This window comes from Miniopterus natalensis, chromosome 3, assembly GCF_054644295.1.
Source record: "Miniopterus natalensis isolate mMinNat1 chromosome 3, mMinNat1.hap1, whole genome shotgun sequence".
Classification (NCBI taxonomy): Eukaryota; Metazoa; Chordata; class Mammalia; order Chiroptera; family Miniopteridae; genus Miniopterus; species Miniopterus natalensis.
The window spans coordinates 79,320,756-79,338,227 of record NC_142083.1 but is presented as its reverse complement, the minus strand read 5'-3'; the positions used below and the strand labels follow the sequence as shown (position 1 = coordinate 79,338,227).

General features: G+C 49.1%; 1 protein-coding gene across 4 annotated transcripts in view; it reads right to left on the bottom strand.

The window, feature by feature from the left end:
• The window catches only part of AUTS2 (activator of transcription and developmental regulator AUTS2), a 1,039,841-nt gene that overhangs the window by 79,307 nt on the left and 943,062 nt on the right, over nucleotides 1-17,472 (bottom strand). For all 4 annotated transcript variants that reach the window (XM_087815613.1, XM_087815616.1, XM_087815615.1 and 1 more), the window contains exon 6: nucleotides 1,232-1,283. In XM_087815613.1, coding sequence (XP_087671739.1) covers nucleotides 1,232-1,283 — 52 coding nt within the window. The remainder of the gene's footprint in view (nucleotides 1-1,231; nucleotides 1,284-17,472) is intronic.

Genomic DNA, 17,472 nt, shown 5'->3' with positions numbered 1-17,472 from the left:
GGAGCAGTGAACAATTATGCACTTTTACATGTGAGCACTGGATGCCGTGAACTGCACGCATCTTCTTTTATTGGGCTTTTAGCGTTATGGTTAACAAATTTATACGAACTTTCAGTCCATCAAAAAATATGATGAAATATAAAACCGGAATACTCCATTATGCAATAAAAATGATAAAATTCAATATGACAATAATTCTGGGAGTAACAGCAATCACATAGGCATAGACACCTCAAGGGAACTCTAAACATAATGTACTATTTAAAACTGCAGTTGGTTCCAATTCTAAAATAATCTGGGAGCTCAAAGTAACTGCACTTGAAAATGTGTCTTACTAACCAGCTAGCAAAAAATGCTAGCCCGAGCAACTATGGAATGCTGACGGGTTTCAAATTTCACTTTATGAAGGCCCGACCCTGCGCAGGCGCTGCCAAGCCTGCTCCAGGTAACACAGAACAGAGCGAACGGGATTCCCACCGAGAGCACAGCTTCCTCAGCAATTATCCTGCAGGCACCTGTATCCGGTTCCACTCTCAATATGCTCTATACCTTTCAAATCCTACATCTTTGCAAAGCCCGTGATTAGACACTCCCTTAAATTTCATTATTTCCAACAACACTGCTACAAATGAAAACTGCCCAGAAACCTATTGGCAATGATTTAAGATAAGTTTTCCCTTAATGTACTGCTATATCATTAGCCTCTCTAACTCTATATTGCGGTTTGGAAGAAATTAATGGGATAGCACATATTTAAATTTGGTTCTCTTGCTCATTTATTAACTTTACAGAAAGCCCACAGCCGAGTAAGGCTTGCTTTACGACGATAAAACTGCGAGCACTAAACATCCACTGGTTATTAGTCTGCAGTACAAATCGGCTGTTGACAGCTCTCCGACTGCCGGGTAGTTGATAAGTAACAATGAAGTTAAGGCATTTTGAGAACTATTACTCTCCATTACCGCTTCCTACATCAAATTAAAGCCACAAAGATAGTAGTGATTTCTTAGTCAAATCGATTTAAATAAGGATTCAATGTATTCCCTAAAATAAACGGTTTTTAACGTATCACAAAAGAACACAGACTCTGTCTCAAGCAAAACCACAAAATATGAACCGTAGTTCCAGAACACAAAAAAGACCGTTTCTTTTTCTTCTTTCTTCCCAGGCAATGACAGTGACACAAATATGAAAATACGTAATAAGCCACGGCTCAGAATTAGAGTCTTACCTTTGTTTACAATAACAGTATTGAAGAGTTTTTCAGAGCTGGCATCTGATGCCTGAAAAACAAGAAGGGTGAAAAAAAGTGTTATTATTGTCATTAATACTGTCGTCACCATCATCATCACTATTACCCTAAGTCAATTTACTGCATTTTAGAGAAGCCTACTAGGGAAAGCGGGAACTTCCCCCAATCCTCCATAAGGTGGTGCTAGTTGCCTGCCTGAGCGAGATCTGCAGTGCAGCTATTTGCTGGGGGGAAAAATCTGCTTTCAAAAACGTTTCCTTATTAGACATATTATCTGTGTAAAACATATTTCTATGAGATGATACACAAAGCAATTCAGCTCATTCACGTAATTATTTTGCAATTTCACTGACAGATCATTATTTTGGAAATGGTCCTTTTTTCATATTTGCACACATGCCTATTTTTCAATTTTCTTTCACAAACCACAAATGCCTATTATTTAACACCAAGCTCTTCCTCACTAAAAAGTGTCGACAGGACTCCCAGAAATTAATTTTTAAATGTTCATCTGATGACCCTGAGATCCCTGTCCCTTAGAGTAACCAGGATGACCTTGGTATTGAAACCAAACCAAGCTGACCTGCCCCAGAACCTGACACTATACATGCCATCAGCATAGTTTCCTTTGCATTTTCTAGAGACCATGTCTGCTAATTATCACACTGGCTTGAGGAAACTGAAATAAGCCCGTTTAAACAGCAAGAGTAGAGCCAATTTAAATCATACACTAATGTTCTCCAAAATAAACCTGAAGTCGGTTTGGAGAAAAAATAGTATAATGTTTTGGAAGCACTGAATATTTCTAAAACTTGAGAAATTAAGAAATGAAAAATTAAGCACACTCACTAATTTGAAGATGTATCTACATTCAAAGTTACAATGGCTGTTACATTTATGATGTTTTGGCTACTCAATCCCTGTAAGAAATCACTTATCTTTCACACTTTCTAGAAATGCACGTTTCACAAAGCAAAGCATAGAACGCTGAATAAATAAAAAAGAAAGAAATGTAGAAAAGACAGGAAGGGGAGAACCGAAGTACAGCATATTCTGACTTTGGGGCTGGCTTTTAGAGACAAAGAAGATATTCGATTTAATTTTTCCATGTTACATTGACAAAGAAGAGATATTCCTGTGTACATCTGGGGACCATGTTCTAGTTCTCAAAGCATGTGATATGGGAAGACATAAAATATTTTTATTATGACTATGTTTCCCTTTATTTTCATTCTAATCAGAAGATTAACAGTTCAAAAAAAAAGATAAATGTGCAAAACAAATGAGCTGCATCTATACATAAACAGCTTAAAATAAATCCTAGACAGTGTTTTCCTCTTCTTTTGCAGGAATGATAAAAAAAAAAACAAAAAACACACACACCAAAGGCCTTCCTGACATCTGAAACAAAACTGTATATTATAGTACCTTTTAATAAAAATAAACTGCCAAAAAACTGTTGCATGGAGGGGGAAATAGATATGCGTTAGAGAGATTAAGAAGATTGAATTATAAAAGCAAAAATTATGGGAATAGTGTTGTTAAGCTGTAAAATTAAGTGTGATTTCTAGGAATGTGAGTATCCCAGGTAAAAACTTAAGAGTATTTCACCATTCTTCCATGAAAAAGTATCAAGATCTTGATTGTAACCGGAATGGCTATGTTAAATTCATGGCTTAAAAAAATAAACTCCAGCTGATATTTTTAAAAGTCTGTTAATTAAATAATTTTACCAGACTGAAATAGCCCTTGCAGATTCTGGAATTACTTATTCCAGTCTAACTGGTTTAAAGAAAACAGAAAAACAAATTACTGCACCCTAAGAGCAAAAAGCATGGGTAAGGAAAGGAAATGGATCCTGACTGGGTTTTTATTTGCACTTGGGATGTGAGTGGGTATGTGATAGGGATGGAGCAGGACAGGGGCTCTAGTAGGTGAAGGTGAAAGGCCCTCTGGTTGCCTTTCACACCCTCCCCTTAGGGCTGCCACCTTTGTCAGCTCCACTGGGCTATATGCTTGCTGTCTTCTCAAGTAAGCCGTTAAGGGACCCTATCTCTGAAGCAAACTTAGATGTGATTGATTATGATGCCAACCACTAAGTTATGATGAAATAATTCTGACAGGATATTAGCTTTTTGAACCCTTTAATTTTCTGATGCATGTTACAAAGCCTGAAATGATGCCTCTTGCAACTGGGGGCGGTGGGAGTCTCAACAAGGCCACCACAGAAAAATACCCAAAAGTCAATGATTGCAATGGGGCTTTGGGTGATCATAAACTGATTATGGATCCCTTCTCTCTCCCATTCAGACGGTTAAAGCCGTGGCGGATGACGGCCCGGAAAGTCAGAAAGAGCTTCTTAGTCAAAGTCTAAAGCGGAAACTACAAGAAAATTCTTCGCGTTTTCTCCATAAACTTTCCAAATTCCACTCGCGCGTTTAAAGCATTTGTTCAAATTATTTGACTCCTTGGGTTTTTCCTTGGGTTTTAATCTTTGGGGCGTTTTCGTTTTCAGTTTTTTTTTTTTTAAATCTGCAATATCTTATATTACCCTGGACCATCTTCCTGGCTTTTTTTTTTTTTTAAATCAGGAACGACAAATGGAAACGCGGTAGCCGAGAGGGAGCAGATGCGCGGAGCTCTTCTCCTCTGTCCTTTAACGCGGGGGGACATTTACAAGATGAAGACCTTTATTTAGATTTTGCTAGCCATTTCGATTTCATACCCCTCACTCGGTTTTGGAGGTTGAGGGCTTGAAGTGGCTACTAAAGGGTTTGGGAGGAAAAAAAAAAAAGCTTTTTAGGTTGCTTTTTATTTAGGGGGAGGTGCAGACTTGTATTTTAATACTAAAAAAATTACTAGACACCGTAGTTGTTTAAAGAAAAGTTAAATAAGTCAGACAGACTGGAGGAAGGAACGCGGAGAAGGAGGAAAACGAATAAAAGCAGAAGCAGGCGTCCCGCAGCCGCTGCGCTCCGCGGTCCGCCTCGATTTCCTTCGGCGAGGGCCCTGGGGACAGCCCTCCGCGGCCGCAGAAAGAGGGACTTTTCAACAAGAAAAGAGAAACCTCCTCGAAACTTAAGCGCGAGTTCTTCTCCCCAACTGCCGCCGATTCCGAGCCCAGATCCCCTTTCGCTTCCCCTCGGCCCCGCGCGCGGGCCGGGACCCCGACCTCGGCGCGGGGACGGCGCGGGGAGCGCGGCGCCCAGGTCTCCGGCCCCCGCGCAGCAGGCCCCGGCCGGCCCGGGTCAGGCGGAGCCCCTCGGACCGGGGAGGCGCTGGGGCGTCTCCCGCCTCCGGGCCCGACAGCGAGGCTCCCGCCGGCCGAGGAGGAAAGTACAAAGGCGGGCGCCCGGGCCGCGGAGCGGGAGCGCGAGCGCGGGGGAGGGGGCGACCAAGGGTCTCGGGCGCGCCGGCCGCGAGGAGCCCGCCCCTGCCACCCCAGCCCGCCGCCCGGCCGCCGCAACAAAAGACCCCCGGCCCGGCCGCCTCCCCTCCAACCGCGGGCGGCGGGCGAGGGGGCCGGGTCCCCGGGGCTGCATTACCTGGTCGCAAAGGGTTAAGCGGTCCCGGCAGCCCCAAGTTCATGGTTGGGTTCCTTAGCAGGGTTCACGATGGGGGATCGTCAAAGACCCGGGGAAAACCAGCCAAACGCACGAAGAGAAAACGCCCAACTCCGACTGGGCTCGGTCCGCAAGTCTCTCCCCCGCCGTCCTAGCAAAGTCCGGAGCGGATGCAGGAACCAGATCCGTCCGGGAGCGGCCGCTTCGGGCGGCGAGGGGCCGGCGCCGCGCACACATCCAAGCGCGGCCGAGCCGGGCGGGCGGGCGGGCGGGAGCGCACCCGGCAGGCGCTCGCCCGCCGACTTCGGGTGGCTCCTGCGGCGCGCGGGGCCGGCGGGGCACGGCGGGGACCCGAGGAACGTCCCGGGCGGACCAGCGGGCGGGCGAGGCGGCGAGGAGCGGCCCGAGCCGCGGCCGCGGGGCGCGGAGCTAAGAGCGAGGCGGCGGCGGCGGCGACAGGACAAAGGAGACCATGTGCGGAGGGAGGGAGGAGGGAGAGGGAGGAGGAGGAGGAGGGCACACCGCGGCGGCGGCGGCGGCGGCTTCTCCCTGGCGGCAGCCTCGGGCTCCCCGCCTGCCGGGCCCGCCTCTCCAGCAGCGCCGCGGGCCGCCGGGTCCGGGTCCCGCCGCCGCCGCCGCCGCGCTCGAGGGGGACGCTCCGGGAGTCTTTATTTTTGGCCGATCTCCCCGGCGCGCGGCGCGGGGGGCGCTGCAGCGGCCCGGCCCGGGCGCCAAGCAGGCTGCGCGGGGCCGACGGCGCCTCCTGGCCGGAGCTGGCGGCCGGCGGGGGAGCGCCCGGGGCTGGCTGGGCTCCGGCCCGCGCTCCGCTCGCGGGCGCCTGCCTCTCCCGCCGGCTCCCAGCTCAAGTGAACTCCATCAGCGGCCGTCACCGGCGCCGCGGGCTACCTGGCTGAAAGCGTGTCGGGACGGGCGGCGGCGGCACCGGGGACCCTGGCTCCGGACTGCGCTCCCCGACTGCGCCGAGCGCGCCTCCTCCAGACGCCGGCAGCTCTCGGAGCGGGACTTCCTCCGCGCGGAGCCGGAGCAGCCGGTGCCACCGCCCCTCCTCCGTCCCGCCCCGCGCGCCCCGCCTCTCGTAGCCCCTCCTCTCGGCCCGGCGCCGGGTCCGCCTGGCGGGGGCGCAGTCCCTGGGCGCAGCATAGACAGCTGTCGCTCTCCCCGTCCCCCCAGCCCGGGGCTCGGGCCCTAGGTCCCCAGGCAGCCTTCCTGGCGGACGGGCGCGGCGGGAACTGCAACGCTCCGAGCCCTCCCCGCACTTGCGGCTTCCAGTATTGCGCTGAGGCAGGGAAAGGCCACTAGACCCGTGGCTTGGGGTTGAACTGCAACTAAGCCAGCCACATCTGCACAGAGCAGGCTCTCCAGGCAAGAAAGGGAAATATGTGAACCGCCTGGCACGTAGTAGGTGCTCAATCCAAAATAATAATTGTTGAAAATGGAGGGAGGTCAGAGTCTAGTATTAGAACAAAAAGATCCTAATCTAACCTCATCCCTATCGTGATCAGAGAGACGGAATGCAGTTTGTTAGGTCGTAAGAATAACTGAGTGCATGAACTGGGCGTTTACAAATGCCCCGCCCCCCATTTTTCAAATCCAGTAACAAAGTGGAGGCGATTGGTTCTCCTGGCACCCACCAGATGTAGGGAAAGGAATGAAGCAAAGCCACAGCCTCAGTAAGTGGGCAGCAATTACTATCTTCCTAATATTTATCATCACCCTCGTCTTCAGTGTAGGGCCTGCAAAGGGGGAGAGGGCCCTCAATGACCACAAGCTTTGTTGGGTTTCCCCTGAAATCCCACTCCTGCCCAGAGCATACCCATCCCCCTTCTGTCCAGCCTGGTAGCCCCCTCTGCAGCCTTCTGGCCTCCTTACTCACTATCCCAAACACAGAGGCCCTGAAAAGGGGCCATTTTGTGGGAGTGAGGGGATCCTCTGCAGGCAAAAGTTGCTGTGATTTTTCCAGCACAAGGGAAAGAAGACAGCAAGGCCTAGACTGCAACTGGAAGGGTTCTAGGATAGAGCGTGCACACCAGGGAGGAGTGAGAGGAGAGGGAAGCTCCAGTTCCTGATTTCCCTTCCAGTGCCACTGTTACCTGGAGCGCAGCTGAGATGAGAGGAAAAGAACCTGGCTGGGAAGAGGCATACACCACATACCGTGACATGGAGACTGGCTTAAAGCAAGAAGGCCCGTTCCTCACCTCTTTGAGGTTGAACATTCGTCACTCTTTGACTTCATGGCACTCTTGAAAAATGTCTCAAGGAGAAAAAAGGGGGGTGCTTGCCTTATGGCAAATTCTTTTTCTTGAACCTCCGAATACAATTAATTTTGGAAATAAGAGGGTCTCTCTTCAGCCTCATGCCCTCCCCAGCTGGTAGCCCCTCATGGTGTTTCTAAAACCAACTTTTTAAAAAAGATAGGTAGTAGAGAGATTTTTCTCTACCCCAGAGAAGTCAGAAGAAAAGGTGCTTCAGAAGTTGTAAGTTTGGAGTTAGATTTTCCTATTTTTTATAAGACATCAGGAAAACCAGCTGAGGCCCTCTAGCTAGGGGGCATTCATTCTGAAGCTGTTTCTGCAATACCCAGATAGCTCAAAGGCAAACATTAAATTTTCAAGAAAAGACATTAAAATGTTGTGGGGTTTTTTTGGAGCAATCAGAATGGGATGGTTTTCTTGTCTTGTTGCTCTAATAAAATCAATATTACAGGGAAGAAATTGCCAGAGCTCCTGCCAGGTCCCCCTCAGGGTAAACGGAAATGCACAAAAGGATGGGCAACTTAGATGACCAACTGAAGCGACCACTTAGCCCTCTGGAGTGCTTTTCTCAGGCAGCATTTGACACTTAGCATGCCTTGCATTAGATTGTCATCTCTGATTATTAGGGATTAGGCCACAGATGAAAGCCTGGGACAGATCTGCATGTGTCCCTGTATTCTGATTATCTGCAATCAGGAGGAAGGCAGAAACACCAACAGCCAAGTCTCTAGAGAACCCACAGAATGCGGCTTCTGCGGCGTTCTCGCACCCCGCCTGCGCCCCAGCCTGCTCCCTGCCACATCCACCACTGCCACTCTGCTTCATTTCCCTGCCTCTGACCAGACGAGCGAATGAGTCCATTCTGATCGGTTCCCAAGTTGCCCTGTTCCCCCTCCTTTCTGCAAGGGAGGGAATTAATGTCAAAATTGGAAGGCGATCGGCACAGGATAGCATTAGACATACAGAGAAGGAAGACAGAGAAAAATAAAGGAAAATCCACACACTGGGTGACTGGATATCCTGGTCCGAGATCTGACTTGCAAGGATCAAGACGATTTATTACTATATTTCCTTGAGGAACTTAGCTTCCCTTTATTGGAAATGTTAATCTAAAGATCACAAAGTCAAATGTCTGTAACATACAGAAGGTTTAACACACTAGCACTAATGGCTTAACGTCACCTTCGGTTTCTGAACCAGATTTACGGAGAGCAAGTCTTACAAAGCGGGGACCCTAACAAGAAGCAGGCTGTGGAATACAGACTCGGCAGTCTTTTCTGTGTTAGGTCAGTTATTTCAGAAACAGAAACAATTTCTGATATGTGACCAAAGGCCTCGGCCAAGTTTCTGATTAACTAGCTAAAAGGTAAAACAAACACGCTGAACTAAAATACGGAGTCATCGTCCTCAAATCTCAAAATATATCTAATTATATCTAAAGAAAAACTAGGTTTGATAACTTATGGAAGTTCTTCTAAACCCATCTAAAATGGCGATTTGAAAGCTTAAAATGTGAGATGTGATTCCATTTGTATAGTAAATTACCAAAATGAGACTAAATATTTTCTGGTAAAACGTTTCTTACAAATGCTGGTCTTCTGTTGAGCATCTTATAGAGAAAAAGTTCATTATAAATACAGTGTACTTCAGGCAGGCGCTCCCTAACCGAATGTGTGCTGGGGATTTGTGGGGTGGTTTAAAGGAAGCGGAAGTCTTTACAGAAATTTCCTCCAGCTTTTATAGTTTCAGTTGTGTAGTCTGTAAAGACCAGGAAAGGGGAGTGACGGCACATGAGTTCTCTCTCAGACGAGCCCCGGGAAAGCTGTCACCCCACCTGGGTTATCTCTGTCTCCAGGAGGCTCGATCAGCTACCTGATCTTTGGGTAGAGGTTAAGAGCCAACATCTGGCCGACATCAGGGCCCTGTCATTTCCGAGCCAGGAGACCTTGGGAAGATCTCTTCACTCTCCGTGCCTCATGTTCCTCATCTGTGAAATGAGACGACGGCACCTGCACCTCCTAGGGCTGGTGTCAGCACGTAGGTGCATGTGAGGCGGAATTAATACATAGTGACATCTTCCCAGCCTGCCAGGGAGGCTGGGGCACCTGGCGAGTGTCTGGGCGACTGATACAATGAAGGGAGACTCAGGGCCGACGACACCTGGCACTTAGCAAACAGGATGTATGTGTTGGCTACTACGATGAGAGATGACACTCTTATTTTGATTACTGTGGAGACCACCACAATAAGAGTATATTCCGGTGTGGCAGCAATGTGCACGGCCATTCCCTCTGCTGGATTCTGTCAATGCGGACCACCACGGTGACGACAAAAATCAAAATGACCCCAGTCCCAAAAAGTGGTGACAGCGGTTTCCACGATCTGTATTAGAAAGCCCCACCTTCACACAGGCCTTGCCGCTAACCATCCCTCCAGACGGGGTTGGAACCTGGACGTGGGACAGCCTGGGTCACGGGATAAGGCGGGGGGGATGGGAGTCGCATGGATCTTTTTTTTTTTTAATTCTCACCTGAAGATATTTTTTTCCCCCATTGCTTTTCAGAGAGAATGGAAAGGAGAGAAAGGGAAAGAGAGAGAGAAACATTGATTGGTTGCCTCTTGGACGCACCCTGGGGGATCGAGCCTGCAACTGAGGGACATGCCCTCGGCTAGAATTGAACCCGGGACCCTTCAGTCCGCGGGCTGATGCTCTAACCACTGAGCCAAGCCAGCCGGACAAGCATAGCTCTCCTTGAGAGATTATGAAGTCCAGTCTTGAGTGAAGCAAAATGTTGAGAGTTCACTGGGCTTTAAGACGTCCTCAACTTCCTAACAGCAAGGCTTCAATTTCTTAAAACGTAAACATAGCACGCATCCCAATCACGTCATTTGGCGCGTTAAATCGTAACTTCTGGTTTAAAAACGGCCTGCAGGTTTGCTGTGATTAAAAACGGTTTCTTACTGATGCAGAAGCATGTTTCGCCGTTTGTCCCTTGTCCAAATGCCCGCCACTCCATTTGATTTTAAATCCACTCTGTCTCGAGTGTCTTTACACCACAGCCATAGCAGTGGCACAAGTAACAGAGACAGGTGCCTGGGGAGTCCAGCACTTTCCACCTGCTTGTGAGGGTACAGTACCAGCCTACTCCCTGAGACACGCCTTCCCTATGAACCTAGCTTCTTGCGGATCTAATTCACATCTTGAAAGTGTTCAAGTGTCGTGTACCCAGCCCAATACTGGCAGGCCTACCTCAACCGGTGCGTGATGAGGAAGGATGAATAGATGGCGGAGATTCTGCCAGTTTTGCCAGGGAGGCTGGGGCACCTGACAAGTGTCTGGGTAACTGATAAAAGGAAGGGAGACTCAGGGCCGAAGACAGCTGCTGAGAAGCCCAGGGGCACCTGCTCCTTGCTCACATGGGCCACCAGGAGTCCTCCCGTGGAGAAGTGAAGTCAACAGGTTGTTCACCCCTAGAGAGCAGGAAATCTCCCCGCTGCCAAGGTTGTCCGGCTTCCCACCTCTGTTAATTCCTGACCTAGGGCCTTCCATGCTGCGCAGCCCAGGAGATTAAAACCTTTCCTGGGTCCCAGGGATTCCTCCTATGGAGGCCAAATGATTTTAAACTATGCACCATAGTGATTCATGACTAGCCAACCTCGGGTGGCCCCAGGCCCTCAGCTCTGTGCCCCTACCCCTTCTGAATGAGGAGCATTTTAAACACAAGGCTCATTACTGATCATTTTGAAAGGGGACTGCAATAGCTCACGCTCTCACTGCGGTAAAGCAAGAGTCTCTGCCATTATACTCCTGTGTTGCTACCATTGATCAAGAGGCTGCAATGAGAGGGAAGTAAATAAACCGAACTGGGTTGGTTTATGATGCATACTATTGAGATGCAGGGGGAAATAAATATTCTCCGAGTGCAGAAGTCAAGAAAAAAGAATTTTACTTTCAAACTTCACAGTGTACTATAAACTTCAAAGGGAAAACGTATTAAAAAAAAAACAAACCCATAAAATATCTCTTACTTAACCTCCAAATCTACATTAAGATATTAATACTCGGAATCTGACAGTCCCACAAAGAAAGGCAATGAAATAGAAAAATGCATTGAGCCTCTGCTCGTGTCACCCAGTGGCACCTTATTTTTCCCAGAAGTGCATGAGACCGGGACTCTGAGGCCGTGTCTTCCTGGTGTGCAGCCGGGAGCCAGTCCTCTATACCATTTAACACTGATGAGGCTTGTCATTAGGGGTCTTGAGAACTGCATTTGATATCAGGGTCCTCTCCCCGGGGGGGGGGGGACCAGAGGTGATTACAATGCAAAACGTGTACAAAATGCCTGCATGAGCTAAAGGGATGGGCTGAGCAAAATGTACAAATAAGACACTGAAGATGACAAACCGGAGAAAGTCGTGTTAAACTGAAAAGACGGTGCTCTTGGGGAGGCATTTCCTTTGGCTACCTTTGTGTAAATTGTCCCAGGGTCTGCTTCTTAAGCAGGCCTACTGGATATTATAATTCGTGGTCCCTGGCCTGGCGGCCAGGAGTGTGTGCTGGGAGTAAGAAGGACGTATCCCTGAATCCAGTCTCTATCCAGACGGCCGCTTCATCCTGAGTCGTTACTTAAATTTTCCGAAGCCTTATATTCCTCATCTGCAAAATGGACCTAGTAACGTAAGCCTACAGAGTGTTGGTGCAAATATTAAAATAAGGCATCGAGGTGCAGCCTGTTGCTGTGCTCTCCGCACAAGGCCGGCTCCTAGGAGGGCCTCTAAAATGCCAGCCAGTTCTCCAGGGCAACTGAGGGACGGCTGGCCCAGTGGTTACAGGCAGAGCTACTGACAGCAGAGCTGCGGGTCCAGCTCCCGGCCCATTCTCCACTTGTCCTTACCGGCTCTGTAACGGTGAAAAGGCGGCTTCACGCCTCTGGGCCTCAGCTGCCTCGTCCACACAACGGGGCCGTCACATCGCCCACTGTTATTGCACAACTGCTGCGGGGGTTCAGTACATGACCGTGGGTAAAGCACTTGGAGCGGCGCCTGGTCTGCAGTACCCGCCGTCTAGGAGCAGGTGCTCTTGGTTTGGGGGAGGCTGATCAGTAGTGGCCCTCTTGGTTTCCTACATGAAGGGGGAGGGTACAAAAGGTCCTTCATGGCGGTGGGACAGGCAGCCCTGCCTCCTCCCCGCCCCCCGCCCCCTGCTGGGGGATGGGCTGTGAGGCTGAGGGGCTGGGGCTGGGCTCTGAGGAAACGGGCTGTGCAGCCAGGTGCAATTCACAGCGACAGCCACCGGCTCCCAGGCACTAGCAGGGTCTTGGGAAAGGGGGCCCAGCAAGGAAGGCAGCCCCTGCAGCCACCACTAGGGGTGCAACTGTCAGTGTTTCCACAGGTGCTGTAAGGGGCCACGTCGGAAAAGGCTGGGCAGCTGGGGAACTGACCGTGTTCTCCAATTTTCTGTGGCCCCAGAGGCATTTTAGTCCCTTTGGACCCAGTGAGCTCCCCCAGCGTTCAACAGCTCAGGGGACGGAAAGGCGCCCTGAAGCTGCCCTCGATCTTCCGTGGTGGATGCCTGAATGACTCCTATGAAAACTGAGACGTTACCTGACGTGGCCTCCCCACCACGGCTACCATTAAACAAGCCACACCAGGTACGTTATTGTAACCTCAGCTACGTTTTGCACCGAGGGAAAATAATTTTCTGTCTCTGATTGGGGGACCCTCCTTTCTAGCTTCAGTTAGTCCCAGGGAAAGTTGCTCTTCTAGGTCTACGTCAGGCTCAAAATACAATTTTAATGTTCATTTCAGGATCTTGAAATGGGAGGGAGAAACCAACCAACCAACTAGTGAACTCTAGACCAGAAAAAAGAGCAGAGGCCGTAAATCATACACGGAGATGTTTCTCACCGGTTCTAAGATTCGGCCTCCTAAGGGTGCTGCTGCACACGCCTGGAGTAACATACATTTCTAAAAAAACATTTACAATGATCATGTCACCTGCCCTTGCATCAGCCCTATGCAGTGAACAGGATAATTGCCATCCTTCTCACGTTTCAGACGAGGCAGCTGATGCTGAGAGCACAGGCTCACCTCTGGAAGTGGGCATCGGGGTGGCAGCCAGTGCCCACCACCTCTCCACGACGCCACGTTCCACCACCCACACGACCCAGCGAGTCTCCAGCTCTCTCCCTCGGCCACGCCTGGAATTCCTGCCTGTTCTCAAGGCTGAAATACGTCAGTTCTAGATCTTAGTCAGCGGAAGTCCTGGTAGCCAGAACCCAGAGAAGACCCAACATGTGACAGTAAAGCTGCCTTTAAGCTGTGAGAATACTACTAGGGTATGTGACTGGTTTGCCGTCACAGGTTTTTTAGTTTGGAAGATGACCGACACCCATATTAAGGTAATTTGCAAAAGTCACTTGACAAATGGTGGCCAACAGCCTGTCAGCACATCTTTCCCTCCAGCTTCTCCTCTTTTCCTGGAAACATGTTACCTATAAATATGACCATTATTTAGGGTCCTAGAAATTCTGTTCCTCCGTCTGTACCAATACAAAGGTTTTCGTGCTTTCATTTTAGCCTCATTACGGAGTATACAGAGGGCCCAAATGTTTTACTTTCAGAAATTCCTGTTGGGCAGGAATGAATCGCTTCCACTGTTCAGGTGAGTCACACCGTTGCCAGGGTACTAGGCGGGCAGTGAGAATGTCAAAGGATTCCCTTGCTTTAGCGCTCCTGAGAGCATTCTATTGACCGATGTTTCTGATTGTTCACTCTCGTGCTGGTCTTAGTTTTCTCTCCCTGGCCCTTCTACACTATCAGAAATGGAGTGGCCAACTCTAACGTGGTCATTACGAAAGCTTCCCTCTCCGTGGCTTTATGAATCCAAAGAGTGTGTACTTTGCAAAGGGTCACCTGCTACACACAGGCCAACTGCTCTGCTTGCATATGGCTGTTACTTAGGACGAGGACAAGCCTGCACGCCCACAAAGCCCTGCCAACTCCTCTCTGGTCCTGCATAACCTCCTTTTACAGACCTTTGTTGCAAATTAAGTAAAGCAGCAATTTCATCTTCTGCTCCAAACACAGCTTATCTTGAAGACTTTCTTAGGCAAATATATCCAAGGAGATGCCTCACGTGTATTGCCTGTTTCTTGGCTCGGTTCTGGACGCTGTCATTCTTTTGGGGGCATCCATTTCCTTAGTGGGAGCGAGACACTGCTTTGGTGAGTGAAGACTCAGGAGGGCCAGGACTGTGCCCTGACATCCCCCTGGCCCCTCGCATCATCGTGACCCTGAACATCTAGCCCAGTACTCCTAGGCCTTATATGCAATAGACGGTCAATAAACAGTGGCCGACCAACAAGTTAATGAGTCCATGACCGAATCTCTGCCAACTGTAAAGTCCCTTCCACAAACTGCCACCAGTTTAGGATTGCACGCACTGTAGAAACCCATCGTCATAAGGCTAACAACACAGTACGTATAAATTCCCCTGAAAATTGATTAATAATTAAAATACCACATCAACCACCTTGGTAGCTACTCTCTAAATATGGCCTCGCGCAACTTTATGGGAGAAGGTAGGGCTGTGTCTTCTATCCTGGAGTCTGGGCTGGACCTGTCACTGTTTCAACCAACAGAACATGGAGAGACGGATGTCCTGGAACTTCAGAGCCTGAGTGTTGAGAAGGCCTGGAGGCTCCTGCCTCTTTCCTCCTGGAACCCGGCCACCATGTTGTGAGGAAGCCCAAGCAGGCCCACCTGGAGAGGAATCAAGGCCTTGGACCTAATCCCTGGCTCAGATCCCGGCTAAGAGCCATTAACGACATGACAGCCCCGTGAGCAAGCACCGTGGGTGTGGCTCCTTCCGCCCAGAGGAGCTGCCTTGGCTGATGCTGTGTGGGACACAGAGAAGTTGTCTCTGCAAAGCCCTGACCCAATTGCAAAATTGTGAGCAAATCAAGAATTGTTGTGTTTTAAGCTATTAAATTTGCAGCTTGTTAAAAAAGCAATAGGCAACATCCATCTCAATTATCCCCGACATTCAGAAAAAGAGAGAGGGTGAACACGTGCCAGGGTGAGACAAATCCATGAACATCACCTCCTGCGTTCCTGCCTTTGCAAGGAAACGACAGGGACCTTGAGGTTAGAAAAAGAACACCACTGAAATGGAGATCAAAAGAGCAACCACAAAAAGCCCTGAAATAAGGAAAATCTTTGCCAAAATAAAGAAAAGTTCTCTACTGGATTGATAACTTAGGAGAAACTTAACATGACAATGTTAATGAAAGAAAACATCTGATCTCCCCCTTTCCTTTTGGAGGCTGCGAATGTTTGCAAAACTGAAAGAGTCGTTAGTAATCCCTTCTTTTATCTAAAACAGATTGCTGCTTTAAGCACAGCCTCATGGAACTGCAGGTTCAAAGGAACCTGAAACCGAATTAGCATAAAATCTGGAATTCTCATTTTTACCAAATGCACAGCTGCCATGTGACAGCTCTTCTGTGATTCTAGTTTCAAATAGAAACTGAAAGTAGCTGAGGTGGCGTGGGCCATGGGGCCTCCATGCTTTCCAGCCTCACTCCCTTCCACAGACTCATGCAATCGAGAGTCTCAGAGGCTTATCTGAAACCTCCAGTAATAGGTGCCCTGTGTGGGAACCTGCCCGAGAAAACTAGTGGGGGGAAAACCCAAAGCCGGGGACAGTTTATAAGTAAGGAGGGTTGGGGGTTGCTCATATGATATGAATGCTCTGCTAATACTTTCAGGAGTACGAAATATTTTAAAGTAAATTCACACACACACACACACACACACACACACACACACACTCTGAATCTGCTGGGACTGAGTTGGCGGGGGAGGTAGAGCATCCTTTCCCAGCTTCTGCCTTACAAATGCCAAGAAACCCACACTCCATACGCTGAAATTTAAACACCAGCAGGTATGCTATTCTCTTTCATGATCCACTTAGTGCTCTCTCAGCTTTCTCTTTAGGTAACAACAACTCTAAGCATCTACATTTAATTCTGGACAACCAAAGGTGGGGGGTAGCTCTGCCTACTGCCTGAAATACCATCACCTCTGGGACACAAGGTTACGTTTCTTTGTATAGGGAAGGGCAAAAAACAAAGATACTATGTATGTGCACCCCCCCCCCCAGGAGTACACATGCTAGAAGAGGACTTTCTCACCCCAGAGCCATCCCAAACTTCCTCCTCTGATCCCCATATGATCAGCTGCATTAATTAAGTGACAGCTGGTGGGGACTGCATCAATAGCACATGAAAAGCCAGTTGCAGCCGTGCAGGGATCCAGAGGCATGGCCTTCTCCGCCCCTTCTCACGTCCCTCCTGCCAGGCCTGCCGGATTCTCCCTGTCCACCACGCCCCACTCAGAGCCATCTGCTCCTGGTGTTAACGCAGCATCCACCAGGAAGGCAGGAGGTGGGGAAGGGCCCATGTGGGCCAAGTGTGGCAGCTGAGAAATTCACAGGGAAGTGAGTGTGGACCTTCAGGGGCTCGCTTTCACCCAGGTTCCTGATGCCTTTGAAGTCCCGCTACCGTTAGGTTACAACTTTTCATATTTTCCAGGAGGAAAGAAACTCAGTGAGCATCTGGTATTTATACAGAATCTTAGAGGGAGTTGACGGATTTAATTACAAGTGTTAATAAAACAGGAACATTGTAGCCAGGCTTTCAAATAGCCACTCGCCTATAAGTAACAAGACTTTCCTTTGTGCTGCTGGTTAAAAATGCAATCTATTCTCCTAGCAATGAGTTTTCTTGGAAAACACAGTTGTTGGCTGGTAGCTTTTATTTTAATTTACGATGCTGTCCTTCTTATACAAAGATCGAGCTACAAACAACATTCTGCTGGGCCGCGCGCTCTGAGTTGTTTCTCCATTTGCACCAGTGGTGATGGATTTTCCCTCTGTTCCCAGCGCTCACTTACAGCCAGTAACACGCGTTTGTGAAATGAGTGGCTGGGTCTACACACACAAACAGGCCAGAAAAAGGAGTGCAAATAACGGATCTACACAAGTATTAGGGAACTGACCTGACCCTCACTGGCAGCAGGCTCTGGTGAGTTTTAAAAACTGGTGGCAAGGCTATCACAGACCACGACAGGGAAGGACAGGTGCTGAAGGCGTACTGGACCGGATCAGCAAAGTCCGGGGACCTGGGTTCAGAAAAGACCCAGTCCCAGCTAGTGTGGCTTTGGGCAGGTCACTGAACCGGCGCTTCATATTCAAATGCATGCAAACTGGGATGAATAATCTCTCACTCTCTTCCATACATGAGACCTTGTGATTCTAAATGATCTAGTATTTAGATGACACACAGAGAGTATCATTGTGTTGGACAGTAACATTTCCTCT